Below are 12,917 nucleotides of genomic sequence, written 5' to 3'. Positions count from 1 at the left end.
ATGTTAAAATTGTTATTCTCGTGTTAAACACAACTATTTTCAAATTTGTTAAAAAAATTTTTTAAAAAATCCAGAATTATTACACAAGTCCGAGGAATGATTCTACGTTAGATGATACTCATGATTAATCACTCATTTCAGTTAAAAACAAATCACTACACTGTAATTATGCAATGATTGCGCGTCTTCTATGACAGCGAGGGCCAGGGTACTATCAAATTTTGACGAGGAATGTGTGGATCCACTGTATGGTTCAAAATTAAAAGAAGAAGAAGAAAAAGAAAAAGAATAATGAAAAGAAAAAAGACTGGAAAGCCAACTTAGAAAGGGAATGAAAACTGTGTTTATGACATTAATAGGTCTTTTTCAGATTCAGCTCAGGGTCTAAGCTGATGTAAGAGCTTGGGTTATCCACGGTTGAGTTAACCGAATCAAAATCAAATTAATATTATCTTAATATATTTTTTAATAAAAATAACATTATTTTAAATAAATAAAAATCTTGAAGTTCATCATAATAGATCTTACCTAGATTTGAACTAGTCTAACTAAATCACCTAGATATGATCGAGTCAATATTTTAACATCTTCATATTCATTTTTACATAGATATAGATATATGAATAAGATCTAAGTCAATGGATTAGTGACTCTACCCGCTAAATTTAATTACTAACAACATTAAAAGATTCAAGGGGAAATCACATGCTTTAACTGATCATATGAATAGTGCAAGTATGTCCTCTCACTTTTTTCTTTTTTTTCCCTTCAATTTATTTTTATTGATTTTTTTAATTTTATCATTCAACAAAGTGGTTGATTTTAAATTGGTATTTATAATTTATTTCTATTTGCTTTCTATAAGTTTATCGCAATTTCAAATAAATGTCATGTTATATGGTTGGTGCTCGATTTTATGAGTGCCTATTTCTGTTATCATTTAATTAAGTAAAAAAATAACTTACAAAAACAGAATTATTAAATCCAATAGAGTTTATAACTCGGGTCATGGATTTGACAGATTTTATAAATTAAGCCACAAAGCTCAAGTCAATCTAATAAGTCTTCATTTCAATATTAAAAAAAAAAGATATCTTGTAAGGAATTTTAATTTCAATCTATGTTTTTACGTATTATCCAAGCAACTTTTGGACCCGCCAAATCAAATGGATCACGTCAAAGAAAAAAAATAATTAAAAAAATACATAATTATTAAATCCAAATGAACCCATGACCAGTCATGAGTTTAGCAGGTTAAAACCGGATCGATCTAATATTACCATCTCAATATTAAAAAAAAAAAGTATTATTTCAAATTTTTTTAAATCAAACTATCTGGATTATTTTTAAACTCTTTAAGTCAACATAATTATATTAAAACAACTCTTATACAATGTAATTTAAAACTAGATAAGAAATCCAAGAAATTAGATTGCAAGATTTTAAAGTTAGCTTCCTAGACTAAATTTAATAACAATGACGACAGAGTTTTTTCCAGCTTAAACATTTTTTATATTCAAAATTTTTTTGGACCGGCCTGGCATAAAGGGCCAGTGAAAAAGAAAGTAACGTTAAAGCCTAAAGTCATTGACTAAAGCCATTTTTCAGAAGGTAATCAGGCTTACTAGTTACTAGTTAGTACATGACGATGGTTATTGAAAGCGATAGTACGTTTGGCTACAAGGTGGCAACCATCAGAAGGAAGATGACTGAAAAGGAAGGCAAGCTTTTTGGCTACAAGGTTACAACCATCGGAAGGAAGATAAGTGAAAAGGAAGGCAACGTGCTACATTCTTAGCCTTCCATTTTTGTTCACGAAATCTTCTGGCCTTTTCGCTTCCAAAGAAGTGGCACAGGATACGGCCCAGCCTACCATTACCTGCTGCAACTACTGGAAGGAGAAATATAGACAATGTGTAGTGATGTTCCTTGCATCAACGAGCTGAGCTCGTCTCCTTTGTAATCAAAGGAAAAAAAAACAAGTTTATTATCATTTCGGTTCAGATCGAGGGAAGGCTGCTGCGAGACTGGCCATTTTTTAAGGGTCAAACGCTGGAACTTCATGCAAAGGAGAATGTAAAGCATGATACACTGTTCTGTCAACAATATTCCTATAAGGATCCTCCTCTCGTTTCTTCAGCAGATAAGCAATGCAACCTTCAACTTCAGATTTTATGTGCAGGTATAATTGTTTAGCATTTTCTCTGTCTTCAAGTATCTCTTCCTTTCGGCCCTTGGTAGCTATAGGCTTTCCGAACAGAAAATAAAATCGGCCCGGTAGCTTTGGCAGGAGACCTGGGAGATGTAGTTCTTGGTTGGCAACCTCCCCTTTACTCTTATCCCTGTAAGCATGCATGAAGTTCTCTCAACATAAATGTATCAAAAAGTAGCTCTCGTATTTTATGTTAGCAATGATCTCTACAACCATTCTATGAGTTAATAGCATTGCAGGGAGAGCAATCACCTTATTCTTATAGAGCTACTAGTAGCGTTTCTGATGTAGTCATTAAGCACTGGGATTTTCATTAAATCGTTGTAATCAAGTACCAGCTGCAAAATCCAAAGCAAAAGAACTTGAAAATAAAATAAGAGGTAAATTTGATTGCAATCTTCGGTTCATAAAAGGAAGAGAGGGAAAGTTCATAAAAGGAGAGAAGCAAAAAAGAAAGTGAGAAGTGCAGAAATGCACATCTCAACCGGATTATGGGACTTGTACAGCGCATAATTTGCATATTAAGTAACCCAGAAAATGATAAATCCACAGATTTGTTTTTCAAATTTCTGCCAGAGAATGTCTGGTTCATCCATAAATCTGCTTTGAGCACATACAACACATAGCTACATCAAGCCATGGACAGTTTTTTCTATTTTTTCTGAAGCCCTTTAGGTAAACAAATATTGTGGATATAACACAGAAAAAAAACAAAGAATGTATGAACAAACTGAGGATCCACAACAAAAATATATGAGAGATGTGGCAGAAAAGGACAGTCTTACCTCTGCTATATCATCTTCTCCTACAGTTCCAAATGGTACAATTGTAGCCCCAAACCTCGCTGCCATTCTCACAAATTCTTGTTGATCAGGCCAAAATAGCCTATATTCTTCACCCTGTAAATTGCAAAAGCTTCATGATTGAACAGAACCAAGCTTTAGACAAATAAAATGCAAGAAATAACACATTCATAAATCTCAAGAAAAAGGTTAGAGTAAAATACTTCACAGCATAGTGACTCCTGTTTCATGGTAAACGCCTTCATCTTACCTAAACTTTTCTTTATTAATTAGTAAAGATGGAGCCAATGGCCTAGCAGTTTGTATGCAGTATCAATGGCATATATACATGAACATGCAATTGAATTTGAAGGATATAACAGTGGAAAAGTGAATGCATACACACACACACACACACACAAAAAAAAAAAGCATTAGACAAGGGAAAGATTTGCGCTTGGACAGCTATCCAGTGCAATTCAATTTCTACGGGTGACTGGTGAGCATGATAAAACCTTCCTGCTTCAATGGCATAAGTGAAAGTTTTTTACTATAAGGATTAATTTGTACTCCTTTAACCACCCTTCTTGCCTGCCACTAAAACAATTTCATTCATACGAAAATATGCTGTTGCAGGGGAATCTCAGGAAACAGAATTTCTATAATTTTGAAACTTGCTCGTGTTAAATTTCCTATGCATATGCCGCATGCCACCTACAACTGCTTGTATGAAAGCAAAAGAACATGCCACTGCCCATTCTCAAAAAAATCCTCCCAAAAAGCATAAAAAAAAAAGTTGGCAGCCAGATAGTGGCCCAATAAGAATCTCTCCAAGAGATGCTAAAAGTCAGATTACAACAGAAGCCACATTACAAGATCTCAGCTACTGTACCATGATATTTTCCACAATTTTCTAACACGGAAGCTACAAATCCTAGTTCCAAAAGTTGAAATCTTACAATTTGTACAGTTTATAAACTAATAACCACAGAAACTTGAATTCCACTTCTTATTGTTTCAGTTACTCAATAACCAAAAAACCATTTAATATATAAGAAATGGTGGTGGTGGCATAATAATAAGGTTAGAAGAAACATAGAGTGTGATGGTAATAGATACAACATGAAGATGAAGCTACTGTTATAATAAAGTTTCAGTTGGGAGAAGAATATGGTGCTTTTGCTGGTGGCAAAAACAAGGTGGTCTATGTAGTCCTGCAGGTTAACAATAATGGTGGTGAGGCGTCAGCCATTAAGATTATGGCAAGAAAAAAAAAGCCACTCTGCATGTACAAAGTGCTCAATATTAGTCAACCACCCATGGCAGCAGAATAACAGTGAATAAAAAACACTTTCCAAAAGTTTTACACTATATCTCCTGCTAGCATCTCATTTGCAACAATGAAACAAAGCAGGTACTTTGATAAGGAAAACAACACTTGAAAACGATATGATTTTCAGCTCGCAAAATAAGTAATAAATTTGTTGGAATTAACACAAGCTTACCCTGTGATGAAGGGATTCCCGAGCACCTCCAGGATAAAGAAGCACATGAGATTTTGTTGACAGCAATTTGAAAAGATTGCTGGCTGTGACAGGTACTGCACCCATTACTTTCATCCAATCAGTAAAAGAAAATTCAGGAGATGAAACCCACTCCCTTTCTCCAAGTACAACTGGATGTGCTACACCACGAACCATGATTTTTCTCTCTCTCAAGAACTCTAAGACAAGGGAACAAACTTCAAGTCCCATCAACATATGGTTGCCAACAAATAAGACAGGACCTTCATTTGGAACCCCATGAAGACCTTTTACTATCTTCCCGTCATCCAAAGTTGAGAACATGGCAGAACCAGTAGCAAAGCTTAACAACCTGAAATTAAAGCAATTGTGATCTAATATTGAGCCTTAGATAGACAAATATATGTGCTGGGATGCAACTTAGAGTGGCTGTTTAGGCTGGCATGTAGCCAAAGCCTAGGCTGGGAGCATCAAGCTGGGGTATACCCCAAAGGAAACACCCCAATCCTCGTACCATATCATGATCAATTGACTTTAACATAAATATGATTTCTAATAACTTTATGAGGATTTGCCTTTTGGTTCCATAGTTTTAGCTGTAGCAATGAAATGAATTCATTCAACATCAATAGATTTCGGCTATGATGTCTTAATGTTAAATGAAAACTTTTAACAGGAAGAGTTCAAGAGAAAAGAGGAAGAAGGAATGGGAGAGAGAACAATGCTATCCATATCTTTTAGGCACTACCTTAGTTACAAAACATAACATGCTTGTAAGATGTGAGAAACCAACCAAGACCAACTTGAGACCCCAATTGACTTTCTCAAAGCAATCAGTTTTTGTGGAAGAGGAAGTTGCTAGAACAAAGATTTAGAAAACAAAATGAGAAAGGATAAAGAAATAGAAAGTTCTTAAGAGGAATATGCTTGATGCACATTGTAGAAAACTGATAGATCAAATATAAAGAGAAAAAGGCTCTAGCTTGACCAGGATCAAGTCTCCATGGTCTCATTTTAAATTTAGGCATATACTTTAGAAAAGTATGGTAGATCAAGTTATTCAGAAGTACTCATTAATAAGTAACAATTAAGAAACTATGTACCAAATTGCTCCAAGGAATTACCCAACTAGTTCATCATTTCCGTATTTGAATTCTGACATGCTTGGTGGCACAAAGTCTGTTACAAAATTAATCGTCCTTGAACGACGATATTTGCCAGTACCTTTAATAACAGTAAGCAAATTAACACCGTCTTCCTGTACCATCACAAAGAAGGAAAGAAACAAGAGAAAACAAAAATTATAAATTTGTCTTCCCATATTGCATTGAAATTTAAGAGTGAAAGCCTCATGTTGAGAATATTAGCACAGAAAAATACCACTTACCTAATAGACGAGGCATTAGCAAGACAAAGTGAGCAGCATTAAAGTATAACATTGCTCACTGTACAAGCTAAATAATAAAAAAATTACGCAGTATGAGAAAGCCATTACTATTCATTCTGCATCGGCAAAGTTCTTATCAAATGGGGAGAAAGGGAAAGTGTCACAATTAAATTGATGGAGACAACCTTGAAAATAAGATATACAATTAAATATGCTCAATTTTCCCAGTAATAATATAACAGCAGCATTTCGTTCAAACACTACATACAACCATCATGCCATGTCAACAAAGAATAAACAGTGCCATGGCAAGTGCTAATGGAGGGAAACGGAGTTAAATAGGTGCTTTTTGAATTTATTTATTTTTTCATAAAAAGGTAGTCAGAGGATAATCATCAGCATTCTTATTTCTATGAGATAATCCAATCTCTCTATTTTGGAAGGGACGTGATTGAAATTTGAAACATCAACTGATTGGGAGCAAGGATTAGTCAAAAACTGAAAATACATGTGCAGGAAAGAGGTAAAAGCAACTGCATTCTGAACATGTTAAAAAATTGGCTGTAGAATACACTCAAACTGATTCAAAAAGGCATATTTACTATCTGGTGGATGGATACCTTCCTGTGCAGTTGTCAAGTTTGAAATCTTTTCTGAAAATACAAAGTTAAGGAATTTCAAGCACAGGGGAATCGGCTTTCATTGATGGTGATCCTGCCAAGAGAGTGACTGAATTTGGTCTGTATGATGGATAATTGACACAAGGATGTATGTTGCTCAGTAACTAACATTAAGATGTCAGTTCAAATTTAACTGATTTAAAATTTTGACATGTTGAATCTTGAAAGATATCAAACAGTCAAGGAGCATCGCAATGGCATTTAAGATACCCACTCACACATACACCCACTTAACTGAGACAAAAACATTAACACTACCACTAATTGTCCTGTACCAGCAAAATAGTATGCCCGTTGTCCTTGAAATAACGAACTGTGCAATTCTTCAATGAACTTTTCAGTCGCTGAGCTTCATCTCCACTAGGAAGCATGTAATCATTACCACTGAAAGACAAATACAAGATCAACTTTAAAATTCCTTGACCTGACATGCATGCTGCATCTCTAAGAAAATCGACCATGAGAAAAAATTTGGTTTAAAGAAACACACACTTTTCTACAATAAATAAATGCGTGAACCTAACTTGCTAGTTGGATCTTTCATTGCAGGTCACAGCGCAAAGTTGTGCTAAAACAATTACATTACATAGATAAACACAAATTCTCCAATCCATGCTGATAAGCCTGAAATGTGCATTCTGTAATTAAAAAAAAGAGAGAGCTATACTCTTCATGGTAGCAACAGAAAGAACGGAAGTATGAAGCAAAGAACCTTCGGTGATTATCAAGGCAACAGAAAGAGAGCTTCTCTCAAGGTATGTAAGAAGGTGCCTTGTGTAAATGATTTTGCAACTCAAAACTACTGCCCATCAGCCACATGACAATGAGAAAGAGAAAAATGCTGGTGCGAAATTATTGGTGGAGCATGCTAAACTCACTTTTGCATACTTTATTAAATTCCTAAACATTGCGAAAATATCAGTCCTAAGATTCTGGGCTTTCATTAGTCAGTTGTTAAATTTTCCATCCACTACCGTCACTTCTATAGTAAAAAACATGTAACACAGAATAGCAACAAGAGATATAGAAAAAACTAGAAAAAAATCCTGAAGAGTTTTTTAAAAACATAGATTCATATGCAAAGGAGAAGCAATAAAATGGTGTCTGGGGATGTGCAAAGGGACAGGAACTAAGACCAGGGAGAAGAAAGACCTTGACAGGACTAACACTTCAGCTTTCACAGCATGAATCCGGGAATTAGTATAAGAAGCTGCTGATTTGAGCAGTTTCAACTTCCAAATAAGAGTGTCTTTTGGAACTATATCAGCCAAATCCTGAAGGTGAACATGTTTACATCAGTTTACAGCCTCGTAAAAAAAAATAAGGAAAAAGAGAATGGCAGGACAACAAGCTGAATGCACATGAACAATTGATCTAATATAACTGCATGGCACCATTGGCGGAAGTGAGAAGGCAGTTACGTTGAGAAGATCTAGTTTGTCATTGCTAGAACTGTATTGGAGCATATTGTGCTAGCAATAGAATCTTAATCAAGTTCAAAGCAGAAGAGAAATTGGCAAATAGATAGTAGGGGATTTACCACAACCCAGTGGATTAGATACAGGCATGCAGCAGGTGACTATGCACAACCTATCCTAATTTTTCCTATTAGAACATTTTTATGACAATATTATATCTTTCAATGTGTGCTTAAGATCTTCAGTATATTACATCAAAATAACAGATTATAACAGATATAAAATCTTATCGCGTATGTATATTGGCTCCTAAATTCAATAAAATAAAATGTACAAAGGGCTAGGCAGTGCTATCTTCACTTCTTACAGAAAGACAAGGTAGCAAAGCAATTAGATTCTGAAATAATTGTTCAATTTGTAATCTGCGAGGTAGTCTATGATCAATATTGACCCTTGCCATCTTCACCGGATCACCTATTGTAAAGAAAGAGAAAATAACATCAGTGAAGCAATTTGAAATCACAAAACAAATTCCACCAAATGATGACAATTACATCTCAACAAGATATCAAAATGTTATTCAAGAAAGTTCCAACTTCCAGGGAAAAAAAAATCATAGTGAGACATTTGAAAACAGAGTGGTCATGTTTTCTGAAGAAACAGGAAAGAGATCCATGCAACTTTTCAGAGTTAAAGAACTAAAGCAAACTAATGATAATTTTATTTTATTTTAATCCTGGCAGCATGTTGTTTAATACAGTGACAGGCTCTGAGATATATTTAAGTAGAAACAGCTAAATTTAATCCAGTAACAAAATAATAAATGAAATAAGAGAGCAACAGATCATATATACCCATAATAAAGCTAAGAAGATAGGGCATTGCATTGTATAATCCATCAGGCCAGGCCTCTGAAAGAGGGAACAGGGGTTGAAGCTGTGACCTGTCAAATGATGTAGCTAAAATAAAAGGCTAATTAGTTAGACTACAGCAAGGAATATCAACCAAAGTCTTCAAGAAAATGGGTGGCGAAATTACTGCATATCTGGAAACTGACCTGGATTGGCCAATATCACTACAAGGTCGATTTCAGGATTACGAGCAGCAATGGCAAGAACAAGACATCCCCCAAAGGAATCCCCCAATAGATAAATTGGCTTACTTGGAGATGAGGCATGCTCGAGCCTAACAGTCTTTTCAACAATTGTCACCAGCCCTTCATGCAAATGAATCCCGTTAAAGCATGGATAGATAATGAAGTTTCATCAGTAGAAGAGTATACCCAGAAACCAAAACCTAACATGAAAGGTACAAGGGTGAGGACAGCACATGCAAGCAAAAGTGCAATTTTTGAAGAATTAGAAGATCTGACCATCACAAATGAGATTTCCAGGAAATCTATTCGCAAGTTATGATTTTTGACATGCAAGCTATAAAGAAACAAAGAAAATGGTAATGACTTCATTGTTAAACTATCAAAACATGTGATAGAAGAAAAGGCCAGCCAAATTGCCCAAGGTCTTAATTTAACTGCCAAAACTCAATCAAGTAATCTGATGAATTTAGAGGCTCTGGTAGGCTGAAACCTTCAAATGGTGTTCGATCACGCACTGGAATATGAAGGCATCGAACTTCAAAAACCCTGCAGTTTGACAGAACTCCAAGGTATAAACCACTTATTTAGATGAACGTCAATAATCAGTTATGATCATTGACTAAAACAATTAAAAGAACTAAATACTTGACCACTTTTGCTGCTACGTTACCAGGTTCTCATTGACAAGATGACCAGAAATCACACAAGGAAAAACACAACTCGCAAATAACAAGAAAGGAGCAAAACAAGAGGAATGCCCTTGACTTGAAACATAGGTAGCTCATTTTCTGATACATATCCAAATTACATAGTGCATAAAAGCATACACTCATGATTGCCATAAAGCTTAATGCAATAAATTTGAAACAGTTCAAGCAGTTTCAAACAAGAGGACAAGAGTTCAGAAGGTACACCCTGTTGATGAGAATTTTCAGATGGAAAATATTTCACTACAGATAAAGTATGTTTTGAGAACTATCATCTCAGAGCAGAACCAAAACCTTCCAGCATGGTGAGCACCAATTTGAGGTTCTCGCACTGTGGGATTTGAAACAGAAACAACAATAATAGTCATCATGATCGTCATGAAGGTAGAAATAGCAGAGCTTACTTCCCAAGAGCTTTATGATGCAGAGCCAGTGCAGAGCCAACACCATCAAGCCCTGCATGCACAAATACCAAAAACAAATAGCATTGTTTATATTAAAAATCTAAAAACTCACACAGCTAATGTGGAATTCCAAAAATATCAAGTAAAATATTGAAGAGCAAAACAACTCGTTGGAAACCAGATACTTATAAAATAGAAATCCAGTCCATCTATAATGCTTTGGAGACCTTGCATCGAAGTTAAATTTCAACTTAAGAGTTTATCACAATTACCAGGGCAAAACAGAAGAACTGGAGAATCTTTTAACGGTTGCCCGCACTCAACAGGGCAAAACCACCGGGGAGGCCCCCCGTCAGGCCTAATCATCTCCTTGGCTTCTTCAAAATAATCCTTCACCGTCTTAGTCCCATAACCATCATCCCACAGGACATCTAAGTGACTTGAAATAACATCTTTAACGCACTTTTTCTCAACTCCACACTTTAAACTCGCATTCCATGCATCAGCCCGACCCCCAGTCTTCTCTTTCTCCCTGATGCCTCGATCAATCAACACCCCATTTTTCTCTTCCTCTCCAGTCAAAGAAGCTCCATTCATTTGAACAGAATCGGATGGCAATCCTTTTGAGTCACTACCACTTACGCTTTGAACTCTTACTCGAGACCTAGGCTTAAGCTCTGAATTTGTCAAAAAATAAGACAATACCCGGGAAGTAACAACTGATGCCATGGCTTGTATAAGCAATGGCACATTCAGACCTTTCAAAGCTTCCCAAAGAACAAAATAAAGCTGATTCTATTTTCAAGCACCTATTAGAAAATCCCAGGACCTATTTCTACGTACTTGATCCCAGAAGGAGACGCGAATTAACAGCACTCTCTTGGAGTGTTAACCTAGAGCACTGTTACAGATAATTCAGAATTCGTTATATGATTCACCGGTTGAAAAACTTGGGACTTTCCTCAGGTACTAAGCTAATTGACCAACTTGAGACTTCTTTCAAACACCTGACACAGTAAGAAAACCCTGTGCTTGAAGATAGCTAAAAATCTAATAAACCAAGCTTTAAAGAAAACCCCAAAACCACTCCAAATTCCAGAGAGACACCGCCACCCTCTATAAGCTTTCCACCCAAAAAACAAAAACAGAAAATGAGCCAAAATGAAAACTTGGAGCAAACCCAGAAAGCAAAATGTCACTTGTATGGATTCTAGAATATCTACGTGTGCTCCGGCAGTTCTTATAACACATGACATAGAAAGGCCAACCATGAATCAATAAAAAATATAACTAGTAATAATTTATTCATTATTAAAAATAAAATAAAAAACCAATAATCGATTATGAGATAAATTGTGCAGTTTCAGAAAGTAACACCAGTTTTGGACTTACCTGCTGCTCTTTTAGATATCTGAGTGGTCTTTTTGTGCACTTCAACACAAATCACTTGGTGGCCCTGCTGGGCCCAGCATGTTGTTTCACCAGCCATGCAGTTTCACAGCAGAAAATGAAAAGGCTGTTCTGGTGAAGTGGGGCTATGGCTTTTTTCATTGCAGAACTGTCATTTGCCAGTTCCATAAGAGCTTTAAATACTTGGAGGTAGTGGGGTCTAATTTGGAATGACAACTGCTATTTAAAAAACATTAAGGGTTGATTTCATTAAGAAAAAATAATTTAAAATCAATATTCAAGCGTAGTTGTACAACCTTATCCAGAATAGATTTTATCATGGTTTGGAAGGTTCACTTTAATTCTTTTTTTAAGAAGTAGAACTATATTAAAAATAATAAGTTAAGGAATGAGTTTTGACAGAATATATCTGGGTTTCTTAGATAATAATTAAAAATAAATAGCAATTAAAGAATTTTAATATATTTTAGGATTAATTCCATATGATTTGTTGGCTGTGGAAAACCCTCTGAAAAAGGCAATGACTTTTTTAAATTAGTTCAACAAGGGAGGGTTTTAGGATAGCCTTTACGTTTAGGCCGTACCTCATGGTCAACGGGGAAGGAAAAAAACTTTGACTCTTTAGTGTTTTAGCTTTCTATTATTTAAAAATAAATAAAAATAAATCATAGCTCAAACCATTTTCGTTTCTTAATTTTATTACTCTAGAATAACCTAATAATATGTATAAATAAGAAAAAAAATCAAGATATTGTGCATTTAACTGAGTAAATTTACGTAGAGCAATAATCACAGCTCGATCGAGGGGTCTTCTAACAATACTATATATATCTATATATATATATATATATATGAAGTGGAGTCCAATAAGCCGTTGATAATTATTAGATGATTCCTTTATAGAAATGGTGATAGTCTAAAATATTTTTTATTTAAAAATATATTAAAATAATATATATTTTTTATTTTTTGAAAATTATTTTTAACATCAATATATTATAATAATCTAAAAACACCAAAAAATATTAATTTAAAATAAAAAAAAATTAATTTCTTTTAAAAATATTTTTAAAATATAAAAACAAACAGCAAGTATGTCTTCACTCCCAAAAGAAGTGGCTGTGAGCCACGAGGAAATCAAGGCAACGTGTTATCTGTTCCATTCATTCGTGCCCTTTTCTTAATGTTCAAAACATTTCGTGCTTAAAATTATATGATAAAATCCTTTTACTTAAAAATATATTAAAATAATTTTTTAATATTAATATTATTTAAAAATATAAATAATAATAATAATA

The 12,917-nt window shown here is 34.7% G+C and overlaps 1 protein-coding gene across 6 annotated transcripts; it reads right to left on the bottom strand.

The window, feature by feature from the left end:
- Positions 1-1,706: 1,706 nt before the first annotated feature.
- Positions 1,707-11,801, bottom strand: LOC18098903 (phytyl ester synthase 1, chloroplastic). 6 transcript variants are annotated; one of them, XM_024601685.2, is made up of 14 exons: positions 11,602-11,790; positions 10,482-11,332; positions 10,210-10,261; positions 9,589-9,644; positions 9,060-9,218; positions 8,857-8,961; positions 8,370-8,476; positions 7,737-7,858; positions 6,860-6,968; positions 5,642-5,775; positions 4,500-4,869; positions 2,998-3,111; positions 2,465-2,550; positions 1,707-2,342 (listed from the first exon to the last, which is right to left on the bottom strand). In XM_024601685.2, the coding sequence occupies exons 2-14, from the start codon at positions 10,936-10,938 to the stop codon at positions 2,039-2,041; spliced, it is 2,175 nt and encodes a 724-aa protein (XP_024457453.2). In that variant the 5' UTR covers positions 10,939-11,332; positions 11,602-11,790; the 3' UTR covers positions 1,707-2,038. The 6 variants fall into 6 exon arrangements, with proteins under 6 accessions (XP_024457453.2, XP_024457455.2, XP_006382726.3 ...); XM_024601687.2 differs by having other exon boundaries at positions 10,482-11,216; XM_006382664.3 differs by having other exon boundaries at positions 10,482-11,790.
- Between the last annotated feature and the right edge of the window lie 1,116 nt (positions 11,802-12,917).

This window comes from Populus trichocarpa, chromosome 5 (genome assembly GCF_000002775.5).
Source record: "Populus trichocarpa isolate Nisqually-1 chromosome 5, P.trichocarpa_v4.1, whole genome shotgun sequence".
Classification (NCBI taxonomy): domain Eukaryota; kingdom Viridiplantae; phylum Streptophyta; class Magnoliopsida; order Malpighiales; family Salicaceae; genus Populus; species Populus trichocarpa.
This window is presented reverse-complemented; position numbering and strand designations above follow the sequence as displayed.

Bases quoted from the DNA above. Each gene is read 5' to 3' on its own strand.
- LOC18098903 (XM_006382664.3), bottom strand. From the start codon at position 10,938: ATGGCATCAGTTGTTACTTCCCGGGTATTGTCTTATTTTTTGACAAAT. The intron at 8,477-8,856 runs GTATATATGATC...TCTTTACAATAG, and splicing joins TCTTCTTAGCTTTATTATGG to GTGATCCGGTGAAGATGGCA. The intron at 6,969-7,736 runs GTCTTTCTTCTC...TTTGTCTTTCAG, and splicing joins GAAGTGTTAGTCCTGTCAAG to TGGTAATGATTACATGCTTC.